Raw genomic sequence first — 14,166 nt, forward strand, 5'->3', positions numbered from 1 at the left:
CTTGGGCCAGGTGATTTCAGTGTCACACGTGCAGTCCCTTCTCCTCTCTGGGCCCCTGGGTAAAGACAGATGCAAGCTCAGCTCACCCACCCCCTTCTTTCATGTTCTTCCTTTGAGGTCCTCCCTGCACCCACTTCCACCTGCCTTTCTAACCGGCCACCTGGAAGGGACTAGGGGAGCACCTCGATGCAGAGGGTCCGAGGACCAGCGTCGCATGTCAGCCCCCGGATGTGTCTCCAACAGGATGGGTCTGGTGAGCAGCAAGAAGCAGGTCAAGGACAGGGGCAAGGGCCGATGGAGCCCCGTGAAGACCAGTGCCCAGAGCAAGGTCCCCCCACCGCTGCCTCCCCTGGTGAGTGATCAGACCCCCAGGAAGCAGATTGCTTGGTTCCTCGAGGTCTGTTTTCATGTCTGTAAAGTGAATATGGCGACTGTGCCTTCCTGATAGAGGTGGAGCAAGATGCAGTCTATGGGCGAGGGCACGATGCAATACGAGATGCCTAGAGCCGGGCCTTGTTAGCCCCCGGTAATTCCCAGTCAGAGTGCGGTTCTCAAGGAAAACCTTGAAAAGCAAAAGAAATACAAAACGGCCAGGCCTGGTGGCTCACACCTGTAATCCCAGCACTTTGGGAGGCTGAGGTGGGAGGAGGACCTGAGGTCAGGAGTGTGAGATTAGCCTGGGCAACCTCGCAAGATCTTGTCTCTGTCCCCAAATTTTAAAATTAGCCATGACCAGCCTGGGCAACAGGACAAGAACTTGTCTCTACAACAAATCAGAAAATTTAGCCTGGTGTGGTGGCACGTGCCTCTGCCCCAGCTACTTGGAAGGCTGAGCCCAGCGGGTTAAGGCTGCAGTGGCTGTGATCCTTCCACTGCACTCGTCACACATACACTGCACTCCAGCCTGGGGGACAGAGTGAGATTCCAAAAAATAAATAAATACAAAATAAAAAAATTAGCCAGGCATGGTGGCACACACCTGTAGACCCAGCTACTCTGGAGGCTGAGGTGGGAGGATCCCTTGAGCCCAGGAGTTTGCGGTTACAATGAGCAATCATCACGCCACTGTACTCCAGCCTGGGTAACAGATCAAGGCCCTGTCTCAAAAAATAAAAATAAAAAAGATTAGCTTGGGGAGAGGGTATGGCAGGCAAGGGCAAGAGCACTTAGTGACATCTGCCGGGCCCTCCCTTCCCCGGCAGCTCCGGGAGACCACTGTCCCCTGTGTGTCATGGCTGTCAGTGTTCCAAAGACCTGCTCTCCTGGGAGCATGCTGAAACCAGAGGGTGCCTCTCTTCACCGCCCATTAGACTCTCAAGTTCCTCTGGCACCCATGGGTACTTTAAGTGTAGAAAACTTTTCAGAGGCCAGGCTCGGTGGCTCAGCCTGTAATCCCAGCACTTTGGGAGGCCAAGGTGAATGGATTGCCTGAGTCCATGGGTTTGAGACCAGCCCGGGCAACTTGGCGAGACCTCATCTCTACAGTAAATAAAAAGTTAGCCAGGCGTGGTAGCGCATGCCTGTAATTCCGGCTACTTGGAAGGCTGAGGTGGAAGGATCGCCAGAGCCCAGCGGGTCGAGGCTGCAGTGACTGGGAGCGTGCCACTGCACTCCAGCCTGGGCGACGGAGTGAGACTCCAACTCAAAAAAAAAAAAAAAAGAAAAAAGGAAAACTTTTCAGAGAAGAAAAAAGTGAAATTTCAAGTGGAAAGATTTGAATGCTAGAAAATTCACGTTCCCTGTTACACCGTTCTAATTGGTTTACGAAGCAGTTAGTACCCCTTGATGTCTCACTCCTATGTCTCTAAAGATGCATTTTCAGACGATTCTTTGTGTCCCTCACTTCCAGACCACTGACCCCTTTTGGCTTGGGGCAGTTGGGAGTCAGGCCTGGACCCCCGTCTCCTGCGCCGTCTGCTACCACGGGCACGTCCAAGTGGTCATCTCTTTCTTCTACCAGGGACCTGAGGGTGGATGGAGATGGCTAACCCCAGGCCATAGATGACCCTGGGCATCTTATCTCTCTGTGTCTCAACTTAGCACAGGTCTCGGCATGCAGCAATGAGTTGTTTGTTGAGTGAATAAATGATCTAATGGGCAAACTTAGACTTGGGCAGATTAGTTTCCCCAAGGGTATATACCAACAAGTAGTAGAGCCTGGAACTTTTTAACTTAAAAAGTCACATAATATATATTCAGTATGGAAGAGAAGTTATAATTACTCATTATCCTATGACCCAGAGATACCAGAATTCGCTCTCCAGAGCTCCTGCCTCCAGACCTTTTTTCTGTGCATTCTTTGTGGCGCGTGTTCATATTTTTAATAAAACCACACCCTACATACCGTTGTGCAAAATGCAACTCCAAAGTTGTGTCCAACGAATGTGAAATACAAAATAGAATATTTGTGGCGGGCATGTCAGGCTGAAAGGCTGCAGCAAAGCACACACCTGTGCAGCCGTGTCTCGACCTCAGAAACAGAAAGTGAAATACAAAATAGAATATTTGTGGCGGGCATGTCAGGCTGAAAGGCTGCAGCAAAGCACACACCTGTGCAGCCGTGTCTCGACCTCAGAAACAGAAAGTGACTCCAACCTTGGGACCTGCTGGCTCCCTCCCCGGTTGGCCCCGCCAGGCCCCAACAGCCCAAACCCGTGCATCGTGGCTTCATTTTGCTTTTTAGTGTCATCCTACATGTATATATCCTTGAACAAGACTTAGTGTCACTTTTCATGTGGTGAGCTTTAAACCGACTGAATCAACTGCACATATTCTTCTGGGACTTGGATTTGGGCTTCATATTACATTGGCGAGCTTTCTCCAGGTTGATGCATGCCACTGGAGCTCACGCATCTCGCCACGGCATGACAGTTCTACAGTGTGTCTATTTCTGCGTCATTGGTCATAAGGGCTACTTCCACAGTTTAGAATTGTTTATGTCTGTATGCATATATCATCATCATTATTATTGCTAGGAGCATTCTTGCACGCGTTTCCTGGTACTCATATGCAAAATGTTCCCTACAGGGAATATCTCAATATTTGTTGGTTTTGCAGGAAACACTTTTGAAACGTGTTCCCGTGTCAACAAACGCCCCTTTGCAACATCATCAGTGGCCGAGCGGGGCTTTTACCCCAGGGTTCGGGCTTCCCTCTCCCCACCCCGTTCCCCAGCTAACTCCTATCAAAATCGGGCTGTCCCCACATGTGGTCAGGGCAAAGACAGCATACGATCGGGGGATGTCTGCGGGCGGCCCTGGTACCTGGGGAGAGCCAGCAGCTGGAGCAGAATTCACCGGGGCAGGCTCCAAAGGGGCCACCCTTCTTCCAGCTGAGCTGGTCACCCCAGACCCCCGCACCCAGCGATTCCCTGCCCAGCCCCGCCCAGGCTGCAGGGAGCTGAACTAACCCAGGTGTGTGTTTCTGCTCAAGGTCGTCTTCAGCCACCTCACTCCGCCTCCTCCCGACGAAGCCCTGGACCAAGGTAAGATTTGGGAAACCGAGACCCTGCAGCCCCCTCTGCCAGGCCCCCATCCATGGGGTTGGAACAGGGAGAAGACGGGGCAGAGAACCTTCAGAGCCCCCTCCCTGGTCTCCGGACTCCACTTCTGCCTGGCAGCCGGCCTGCGGGTGCTCAGCGAATGAGCTTGGCCCTCCTGGGCCAGGGGCTCGGCCCTCGAAGGGCCCCTTGAGGGGAGCCTTGCTCGGAACTGGCTCCCTGCAACCTCCATCACACCTTCCCCGCAGCGCCAAGAAGGTAACCCCCAAGCCAGGGCCCCACTTGTGGACCCGCTCACAGGGCGCGCCTGGAGCACACAGCGCAGGGCAGGCTCTGCCAAGGCCTGGCCTGGGAAGGAGTCGGCAGAGGCAGAACCAGATCCTCGGGAAGGACCCCAGAGTCAATCCCGTCTGAGCAAAGCACAGGAACCAGGTCCGTGCCCTCGCCTGGCCTGGCTTCGTTTCCGGCAGGGTGGGCGGCCCTTCCCATCTTGGCAGGAGGATCCACATCCCCGGAGGGAAGCTCGCAGGAGGGAGCGAACAAACTCAAATCCTAGACCCGCAGGGACAGCCATCACCTTTTCCAACCCCTTCTTTCCCTCCAAGGGGAGGTGACCAGCCCAAGGACACACTACTCATCAGTGGCAGAGCTGGGACACCGACCTCCGGGGAACTTAGCGGTCTCTGGTGACTTTACCAGGCAGGCCTTTGGGCTTCCCGAGCTGTGCAAAGAGCCCTTGTCACTAGCGGAGCTCATATGAAGGATGGCGTGCCATGTTCTCAAGCCCTCTTCCCATCTCCATTCCAGGGGCCACCAGCTGGGCGGAGCACAGGGGTCCTGCCAGCCAGAGGCACCATGGTGGGGGCTCTGGGCACAGAGGGTGTGAGAGGTCAGGGCTCCTCAGCTGCCATGTCCCAAGATGCCCCTCTGTTGGGATAGAGGCTGGGGGACAGACGGGGAGAGGGGAGACAGGAGGCTTATGTGCCTCAGAGACAAGGCGAGGGGTAAGTCAGGAGGAGGGATCGGCTAACACTGGCTCCCCCAGAGGCAAGGCGAGGGTTAAGGCAGGATGAGGACTTGGCTTACAATATCTCTCTCAGAGGCAAGGCGAAGGATACAGAGAGATGTGGGCTCGGCCAGCCTGGCTCCCTGAAGTGCGGCCCCCAGCTACCCGGCAGCTGTGGTTTCCTCTGTACGGCTCGCCTCTGGCTATCCGTTTTCTCACTCAAGGCCTGCCCAGGCCCGAGGGCTTCTTAGTGGGGCCAGAAGGGACAGAGGGTGAGCTCGGAGGGGCCGCCTGTCCCTGGGGCAGACTCAGAGGGTCAGGAGGCCGGTCTGCCGGCACCAAGCAGAAGCCTGTCGCCGTGGTGGGAGGAGGTGGCTGGCACCCCGGCTTCCCCACATCGGCCCTGACCCACCTCTCGTGTACCCGAATGGCAGCCATCTCTCTCGTGCCTTCCAGGTGAGCATTTCGCGGTGGCTCTGCACGACTACGTCGCTGTGAACGACCGGGACCTGCAGATGCTGAAGGGGGAGAAGCTGCGGGTGCTGAAGGGGTGCGTTTCCGGGATGCGGTCCCCGTCCCCCACCGTCCCCTCGGCCCCCCGCCTGCCACGCTCTCCGCGGCTGACTCCGGGAATCTTCACGGCCCCGCCCCGACCCCAGCGCCCAGCAGTTCCTGAAGCTTGACCCAACCGGCTTCCTCTCCAAAGCTTTTCTGCTTTCCATTCCCAACCCCCAGACCATCCTTCAAACCCAACCTGAACGCCACCTCCTCTGCACAGCCCTCCTGACTCCCTCCGGCCTTCTGCGGGCTTGCCTGGCTGTTCCGTAAGAGCCTTGAATTGGAGTCAGTTGTGTTGGTATTTGTCTCCCTCTTGAGACAGGAGCCCACACAAGATTCCATGCACGAATTTCACCGCAGAGCATTTCAGTGTTCCTTCTCAGAAACATCCCCGAGTTCTGCTCTCTCAGTCGCCAGCCTTGTCCTGTGAGGTCCTGATTTTGCCCTTGACATTCTGCAGTGGCCTTGAGCCCAGCGCAAAAAAAAAAAACCCTGACTTTGACCCCATGTGGGCTGCCCCTCGGGTCTGTGTTTCTCTAGAGTCCCAAGTCACTGGCTACACTCCAAGCACGTCCCGGGCATCAGAGGAAAACTGCTGGCCAGAGACATGGGCCTGTTGGGCCAGCGGGGCTGTCTGGATACACCACCCCCCAGGGGCCGTGGCACCCCCTCCTCCCTTCTGCCAGTCGGGTGCTCCGTAAGGTAGCACCAGCCCAGAGAGGCACTGAGCCGCAGACCCAAGCCCTTTCCCATCTGTCCCAGATCCCTGCCCAACCCTGGGGAGAGAGACTGTGCTGTGAGGGGCGGAAGCCACCCTAGTGCCAGCCCCTGGGAGCCACAGTCCATCTGGGTTTCCCTTCTCCCCCCAGAGCTGGAGACTGGTGGCTGGCCAAGTCACTCGTCACGGGAAGGGAAGGCTACGTGCCCAGCAGTTCTGTGGCCAGAGTGGAGAGCCTGGAGGTCGAAAAGTAGGTGGACGGGGAGCCCCCCAAGCCCCTGTGGCCGCTCCAGGGGGCGGGTGAGGCCAGAAACAGGCGTCTCGGGCACCCAGCATAGGCAGTGGGGACAGGGCAGCAGAACTGCCGGGAAAGGCTTCCCTGGGGCTCCCGGCATTGTGGGCTCACTCTTCCATGAGAGTGGACCCTCTCCTGGCATCCCTGAATGGGACTGTCCCCTGTGTCTGATGGCCTCGTGGGCCCATGGGAGCCGCTGTGACCATAAACCACCACCCCCAGCCTCCATGGGCGGGTCCCTGGGCTCAGGGCGGCTTGTTTGTTTGGAACCCACTCCTGGGAGAGCAGGATCCCCACCTTCAACCCCCAGCTCTCCCCCATCCCGAATCCACTCGCAAGGTGTGCACAGAGCACGCCGGACAGACCCCGGCTCTGCTGAGGATGGGGACGGGGTGGCTGTGGCCATGGCATGCCCTCTCTGGTCACTACAGGGCAGCCTCTCTCCCTGGAGCTCCGTGAGGGACCACCGGGTTCTCCCCCACGAAGCAGGCCTGTGCTGAGCGGGAACTTGCTGCGATCCGTGCTCAGAGGGTCTCCGGTGGTTTGTCCAGTCCGGAACCTGGACCTTGAGGAGACGGGCGTGTGCTCCCGGGGGGCAGCTGTGCTGGGGAGGGTGGTCAGGCCTTCTTCCCGAAGTGAAACTCGCCAGGGTCACCCAGTGAGGTTCTTGTCTCAGCCCGGGAAAACGAAGTCCAGCAGCCGGTGGGAAACAAGATGGAAAGGGGACAGAGGAACGGAGGGCGTTTAGTCTCTCACAGCAGGAGAGCAGCTCAGAAAGGCAACATGCTACTTCTCAGGGGTGGGCATGGCTTGGTAAGAACATCCCCAGGAACACAGCCGCGGTCTGAGGTTTGCCCACGCTTGCGCTGTCCAGGTGGTTCTTTCGATCAATTAGCCGGAAGGAAGCCGAGCGGCAGCTCCTGGCTCCAATCAATAAGGCCGGCTCCTTTCTCATCAGAGAGAGCGAAACCAATAAAGGTAAGCCCGGGGGGCCCCTCGCCCTCCTCTCCTGCTCGGTCCGGGAAGACCCCTCCAGGGCCAGGCTCCAGGGTGGGAGGGGGAAGTGACGCCACCCAGAACCCGCAGCTTTGGGGTCCTGGCCTTACCTCCCAGTCCAGGCTCTGCCCAGGAGTTGGCTTGGAGGCGGTCTACACCAAACGTTCTCTCCATCCCCCGGGCTGGAAGCCGCTCAGGGCAGGGGATGCAGAGGCAGGGGACCCTGCCCCAGGTGGGGGAGCAGGTGCGCCAAAGCCAGTGGGGGCTGAGAGAGGGGGCGACCCCAAGGCCTCGGGCACCAGCCACACATTGGCGTCAGAGGACTGGGCGCACACAGAGTCCTTAGAGACCGTCTCAGCTGGAGACTGGCAGGGAGCGTACATTTGGGAAGCACCTGTGCCCAGATGTCAACGGGAGGGTAAGACAAGGAAGGACCATCACATCTGCCGGGAGAGCAAAATCTCAGGGGGTTCTCTCCCTTTCTCGTTTGGGTTTCTTTCCTTCTTAACACTCTTTTAGTTGCAACATGTAAGACGCATGTACAGCCTGCATGAATTATGAGTGCATAATTCCAAGTTGTAGAGGGTAATAATAAGTAAAACCGAGAGACAGAACATTCCAGATGACCAAGGGCCCCCCACTCCTGTACTTGGGCCCGCCCCTCGTTCAGCCCCACCCCTGTGAGGCACTGTCGTGACGTGTGTGGAAATCCTTCCTTGCTTTTCTTTGTGGCCTTCCCAGCCACGTTTTGGGTGTTCGCAGCTTTATGCAAACGGGCTCGTGCTACTTTTATTTTCACGTGTCTTACTCCTTTCACTCAACATTGTGGAATTTTGTATCAGTCTGCTGGGGCTGCCATCAGGAAACAACACAGACTGTCTTTTTTTTTTTTTTGAATTGCGCTCTCACTCTGTCGCCCAGGCTGGAGCACAGTGGCGTGACCATAACTCACCACATCCTCGATTTCCTGGGCTCAGGCAATCCCTCCACCTCAGCCTCCCAAGTACCTGGGGCTACAGGCACATGCCACCCTGCCCGGCTAATTTTTAATATTTTTTTGTGGAGTGAGGTCTCACTAGGTTGCCCAGGCAGGTTTTGAACTCCTGGGCTCAAGCAATCCATCCTCCTCAGGTTCCTAAAGTGCTGGGATTGCAGGTGTGAGCCACTTGCAACTGGACCCCGGGTGTCTTAAACAACGTTTACTTTCTCACCATTCTGTAGGCTGGAAATCCAAGATCAAGGTGTTGGCAGAGTTGGTGCCTGCCGAGGCCCCACTCCTTGGCCCCTCTCCTTGGCTGTCTTCTCTGTGTCCTCGAGTGGTTGTCCCTCAAAATGTGTGGGTGCATTTCGGGAAACGTGACCTCATTCTGCCTTAATCACCGCTTACATGCCCTGTCTCCAAATTCAGTCCCATTCTGAGTGACTGGGGGTTGGGACATCAATATGGGAATTTGGGAGGGGCTCGGTTCAGCCACATCAGACCCCTTTATGTTGCTGAGGATGGCGACAGACTGTGGACGCTCACGGTGGCGCAGAATCCACTGTGTTGGACATTCAACAGGCGAGTCAGCATTTTAACGTGAGTGGCATCGGGTTGCTTCCAGTGTGGGGCTACCGTGCACGGGCTTCTCGGACCCTTAGCGTACGAGCTGCTTGGTGCTCGTTGCCACTAGTTTTCCATCTCTGAGAGACTAAGCCAACACCCCCATCCAATAGATGAGGAAAGTGAGCAGCCCCTGAGAGAGGATGTGACTTGCCTGAAGCCAGCAGTCAGCACCAGGCCCAAAGCATCTGGAGCCTAATCATTTAAGAGTCTCAGAGTCTTCCCAACCTCCGAAAGGTGTCCAGTGAGGGTGGGCAAGACACTCCCCAGGCAGCGTGAAGAAGCCCTTTGCTTATCCAAAAGTGACCCCATAGGCAGCCAGTTTTTAACCCGAGGGGAGATGGTGACGGTGACATCGGAGGAGGGAGGAAGGAGAGAGCGACCGGAATGTGAGTTTGCTTCCCTGTGGCTGGGAAGAGTGGACAGAGGTTTTCCTGGGGGAAGCACCCTCTGGCTGTCCCTGGGTCTCTTCGTGGCTTGAGAGCAGCAGCCAGAGAGTGGGACCCGGCCCGGTGAGAGTTGGTGGAGAGAGCTGTCCTGACACCTGTGATGCTCAGAGGCCAGGGCGAGGCTGGGGATGGGGTGAGGGTGCCTTGGGAAGCTAGGACACTCAGGGCAGAATTTCCTGAAATGCACTCACACATGCACTAAATTTTATATAGACATAGGTATGCGCAGATGAGACACATCTACACATGTAGCTATGTGTTGTGTATGTGAATACGTATTAGGATTTGTCGCTAGTCTGCTTCCATGGCAGAAACCGCGTGGGAATGGCTGGAGGTGGTGTAAATGTTTTGCCACTGTAGTACGTCTCACACAGGTATGGAAGCAGAGCAGGTCGTTTCCCGGAGCCCCCTGCGCCCAACCCCAGCTGCAGTGATGGCCCACCGAGCCAGCCTTGTTTCCTTCACGCCCTCCCCCTCCTCTGAAGCAGATCCCAGACCTCATGGCATGCCACTCTGGAAATGATGCTCCCAGTGCCTCTGCAGGGGTAGACCCCCGCCCCAGTGCAGAGGAAGAGGGATTCTCTGCGAGTCGGGTGTCTCCCCCGTCCGAGTCAGGTGTCTCCCCCGTCCGTGCCCACCCCGGGAAGCTAGTTCGAGTCGGAATTGGCAAGATGGAGCCAGGGCTGCAGGACCTGTTCCGGCACTATCACCCGCCCCCACATGCACGCACACACACACACTCTCACACACACACACTCACACCTGTGCGGGCACTCGCTCTTCAGGACGGTCAAGCAAGACCCCTTGGTCTGCTCCTGGGATCCACCACCAACCAGTCCACGCAAGACAGAGAAGGAACGCCACCTTCAGAAGCAGGGGGGTAGACTCTAGCCGCGTGGCCTCCAAGGTGTCCCTGAGCCTCTCAAGCCTTGGTTTACCCGCGTCGGTGAGGACCGACTTGCTTCCCAGCTCCAAGGCAGGTGGTCTCTCCGGCGCTAAGAAGCCTTCACCTCGGAGAGCCGGGCCCTGCCTCGCCAGTGCAGCCCGGACACACGGAGGGAGGGATCCAGGCTCAGATAACCTGAGGTTGACAGGACTTGAGGGCCCCTTTAAAAAGAACACCCGATTGTCAAAGCCACCAGGGACAGGCGCTTGGAGGAGCCGAGGCAAGTGGGGAGCCCTGAAACACAAGCACCGGCGCTGTCGCAGCATGGACACCTCCACGTGGGGGCCGGGGCTCCCTGGGACTCCTCGCCCTCCTTCAAGGCTCCTTACACAGGGTGCACCTGGGCCGTGGGAAGAAAGCCTTGTCCTCCCTCTGGACTGCAAGGACGAATGGACTCCTTAGAGCCGGGGCCGGAGGCCAAGGGCACGGGGCCCCAAGCCCGGCGGGGGGGGCGACGGCTGGCAGCATCCAGGCCGGGGCGTGGGGCCTCGCACCTTCCTCTTGCAAGCAGGTGGTGAGGCGGGCACACCATCTGCTGGGGAGAGGGCAGGCGAGGAGGGCTGGATTTGGGGTCGCGGTTCGGCAAGAGAGGAAAGCGCCTGAGAGAGGAAGGGGGCCGCAGAAGAGGAAGCGAGAACACGGGCAGGGAGGCGCCCGAGCCTGCCCTCTGGTGGGGAGGCGTCGTACTGCTCCTGGCAGGTGCGGACTCAGGTGGGGACAGGGAGTCCCCGAGCCAGCCATGCCCTCCCTGGGACTCAGTGCCCCCCTCTCCCAAAGCGGGGCTGGGGGGAGTCTGTGGCACCCAGAGAGCTTGACAGGGGCATTTGAAAACTTCCAGTTCATGGAAAGCAGCTGGAAACACTCACCTCCTAGCCTTGGTCTGTAACCCTTGACATCTGCTACCACTTGTCTGCGGGAAAACACGAGCCTCGAGACAAAATACACAGGAGTGTGTGTGACAGACAGGAAATGAATTTGACAAAGCCCCTGGGAAATAGTACATTCTGCTCAACGCCAAGGGCACTTGAGGTTGTGATTGGCTGTTTGCTGGTGGTAGTGGGAGTCACCCTGTGTAGCTAGAAGTGTGAGTCTCTCCGAGGAGCCTGCATTTCTCCACAGTACAGGGCAAGGGGTCGCTGAGTGGCCAGGTGCCCAAGGGGGAACCCACATGTTTGCCAAGAGATTGTCCTGCCTGCCACGGGGCTCTGTAATTCCCTGGCTGAGTTTGGGGGGGGCTTGGGGGGGGAATGTCAAGGGCAGAGTCAGACAGGCCACCAAGGAAGGCTTCCAGGAGGCGGGGGTGGAGGGGGCAGGAACAGGGAGCTTGTGGGGAAGGGGCGAAAACCAAGAGCAGTGTCTGGGGAGCCTTTCTTCAAAGCCTCAGAAGGAAGCCCTGATCCCGACCCGACTTTTTGTCTCGGTGCCTTGTCTTGCCTGTGTCCCCCCGAACCTCCAGGCGCCTTTTCCCTGTCTGTGAAGGACGTCACCAGCCAGGGGGAGATGATCAAGCACTATAAGATCCGTTCCGTGGAGGCAGGGGGCTATTACATCTGCCCCCGCGTCACCTTCCCATCGCTGCAGGCCCTGGTGCAGCACTACACTAGTAAGAGGGGCGTCCGTCCAGCGGGGCGGGTCTGTGCCAGGGAGCCCCGGCATCTCCCTGTTGCCGAGACCCCGGGTTGTGTGAGTCGTTGGGAGGGGTCTGAGGAGTTGGTGACTCTGAGTCGCCGGGGTGCCCCGATCCCCTCTCCCGCCCAGCATGGGACCACTTAAGAGTCGGGAGTAGGTTCAGTCTCAGAAGGAGCAGAACGATACCTGGGTGGCAGCGTGTTCAATGGCAGCCTGCCCGGCCTCATGCAAAACCGGGCAGAAGAACCGGGTGTGTGTGTGTGTGTGTGTGTGTGTGTGTGTGTGTGTGATTTGCGAGTGGGGGGCGGGGGGCAGTGAGGGGGCACGGCTGAGCAAGACGTGGCTCTCGGGTGAGAGGGCCAGGCTGCTCCAGCCACCTCCGGCCCTGCCTTTTCCTCCCTGGCTGCAGAGAAAGGGGACGGCTTGTGTCAGAAGCTGACCCTGGCCTGCGTGAGCCCGGCTCCGCAGAACCCCTGGGCCCAGGACGCGTGGGAAATCCCCCGGCAGTCCCTCAAGCTGGTCAGGAAGCTCGGGTCCGGGCAGTTTGGCGAAGTGTGGATGGGTGAGTACGGATGTCCCAGAAGCCCCCGCCCTGCCCTGAGTCCCGAAAAGCACAGAGGGAAGCTTAGTGAGTCTCAACCCCCTTCTAGCGGGACACCCTCGACCGCACAGAAGATAGTTCTCACCAACCAAACCAGGCGTGCCAGAATAAAGACTGGGAAAAGGGAAGGGGCTGTTATTAATCTGGGCCTCAGGGTCAGGGCAGTAAGTTGTCTTGAAAACTTAACTTTAAGCCGGGCTCGGTGGCTCAGCCTGTAATCCCGCGCCTTTGGGAGGCTGAGGTGAGCGGATCGCCTGAGCCCGCGGGTTCGAGACCCGCCTGGGCAACTTGGCAAGACCTCATCTCTACAATAAATAAAAAATCAGCCGGGCGTGGTAGCATGTGCGCCTGTAATTCCAGCTACTTGGAAGGCTGAGGTGGAAAGATGGCCGGAGCCCAGCAGGTCGAGGCCGCGGTGGCCGGGAGCGGCCACTGCACTCCAGTCTGGGGGACGGAGTGAGACTCCAACTCAAAAAAAAAAAAAAAAAGACTTGGGAGGGAGAGAGGACAGAGGCAGGATGCCCGTTGTACAGAGGAGGACACGGAGGCGCAGAACCGGTCACGGGGAAGCAGGACTGCAACCCAGCTCTGCCAGCCCCTGGGTCGCTCCCTTTTGCGTTCCTCTCGGCCCGGGGCTGGCCTGCATGCGAGCCTGAATGTCTCTCTGACTCCCCTGAGCTTTCCATGACCAAATGGAAGCAGAAGGTTGGACGCAGTGGGCCACGAAGCTCCAGCCCCTGGTGATAGACCACCATGTCGGCTGAGCCATGCCACCGCCAGGTCCCGGTGTCCTTGCCTTCCCCTGGCAGCCGGTGCCAGCTCCCTGCCTGCCACTGGCACAGCCAGAGTGTACAACACGGGGCTTCATTCACCTCGAAAGAGTCTGGGTCCCTGGGACATGGATCTAGGGGCAGATCCTGAGTCCTCCCTGAGTGCTCCCACACCCAGGGCTGATGCCTGGTGGCTTTGGCAGAAGCCACTCCTGGGGGCAGCCAAGGCGCAGCTAAAGGGGGTAGACCCCTCGTGCTGTACCTCCTGGTGTTCACGGGGGCCTAGTGGGGAACGAGACACGGGAAGTTTAAGGATGGGAAAGGACAGTCTGGGGTGTCAGGAGGAGGACAGGCCACAATCCCTCCGCCTCCTGCCCAGTGTCCCCGGGGCTATGATGTTATGAATATCCACCGCGGAGCTGTCAGGTGACAGAAGAGACCCTTGCAGAGAGGGCAGAGCAGGGGTAGGAAGCAGACACGTCCAGGAAAAAGACTGTCACCTAGACCCCGGGGGAATCAAAGAGGCAAAAGGCCCCCCGTCCCACACAGGGTCAGCTCGTCCACTGCCTGAGGTCTCCGCACAGCAGGGTGGGTGGACACCAGGGGAGCGCCCCGCAGCCGTGCCCTCAGAGCGGCACCCCAGTGCTGGCCACGGTGCCCCACCCAGAAGGGTGGCGCCCAGGAGATGTGTTGCTGGCACAGGGATGGCCTCTGAGAGGCGTCTTCATCTTCTGGGTGCAGCTTCATCCGCTCTTCCTTCTCCTCCCGCCTCCCGGCTCAGGCTATTACAAAAACAACGTGAAGGTGGCCGTGAAGACCTTGAAGGAGGGAGCCATGTCCCCAGAGGCCTTCCTGGCCGAGGCCAACCTGATGAAGACGCTCCAGCACGAGAGGCTGGTCCGGCTGTACGCCGTGGTCACCCAGGAGCCCATCTACATCGTCACCGAGTACATGGCCAGAGGTGGGGCCCCTCACCGGGCCGCGTCCTCCGCCAAGGTTCAGAGGGGGAAGGGGCCTGAGGCTGCGGCACCGCGGGGTGCTCCAGGCCCGGGGACCTTCCTTGGGGGCCGGTCAGCCGTGCCCTGTGGGTCGAGGG

At 58.5% G+C, this 14,166-nt stretch overlaps 1 protein-coding gene across 1 annotated transcript in view; it reads left to right on the forward strand.

Moving 5' to 3' along the window:
* The first annotated feature begins 244 nt into the window (after nucleotides 1–244).
* BLK (BLK proto-oncogene, Src family tyrosine kinase) overlaps nucleotides 245–14,166 on the forward strand; it is an 18,204-nt gene continuing 4,282 nt past the window's right edge. Inside the window, exons 1-8 of the mRNA XM_021718270.1 lie at nucleotides 245–352; nucleotides 3,433–3,484; nucleotides 4,962–5,055; nucleotides 5,933–6,031; nucleotides 6,951–7,054; nucleotides 11,527–11,673; nucleotides 12,109–12,261; nucleotides 13,852–14,031. Of these exons, the coding sequence (XP_021573945.1) occupies nucleotides 245–352; nucleotides 3,433–3,484; nucleotides 4,962–5,055; nucleotides 5,933–6,031; nucleotides 6,951–7,054; nucleotides 11,527–11,673; nucleotides 12,109–12,261; nucleotides 13,852–14,031 (937 nt within the window). The remainder of the gene's footprint in view (nucleotides 353–3,432; nucleotides 3,485–4,961; nucleotides 5,056–5,932; nucleotides 6,032–6,950; nucleotides 7,055–11,526; nucleotides 11,674–12,108; nucleotides 12,262–13,851; nucleotides 14,032–14,166) is intronic.

This window comes from Carlito syrichta, unplaced genomic scaffold (genome assembly GCF_000164805.1).
Source record: "Carlito syrichta isolate Samal-C Ts95f unplaced genomic scaffold, Tarsius_syrichta-2.0.1 Scaffold111553, whole genome shotgun sequence".
In the NCBI taxonomy this organism is placed as follows: domain Eukaryota; kingdom Metazoa; phylum Chordata; class Mammalia; order Primates; family Tarsiidae; genus Carlito; species Carlito syrichta.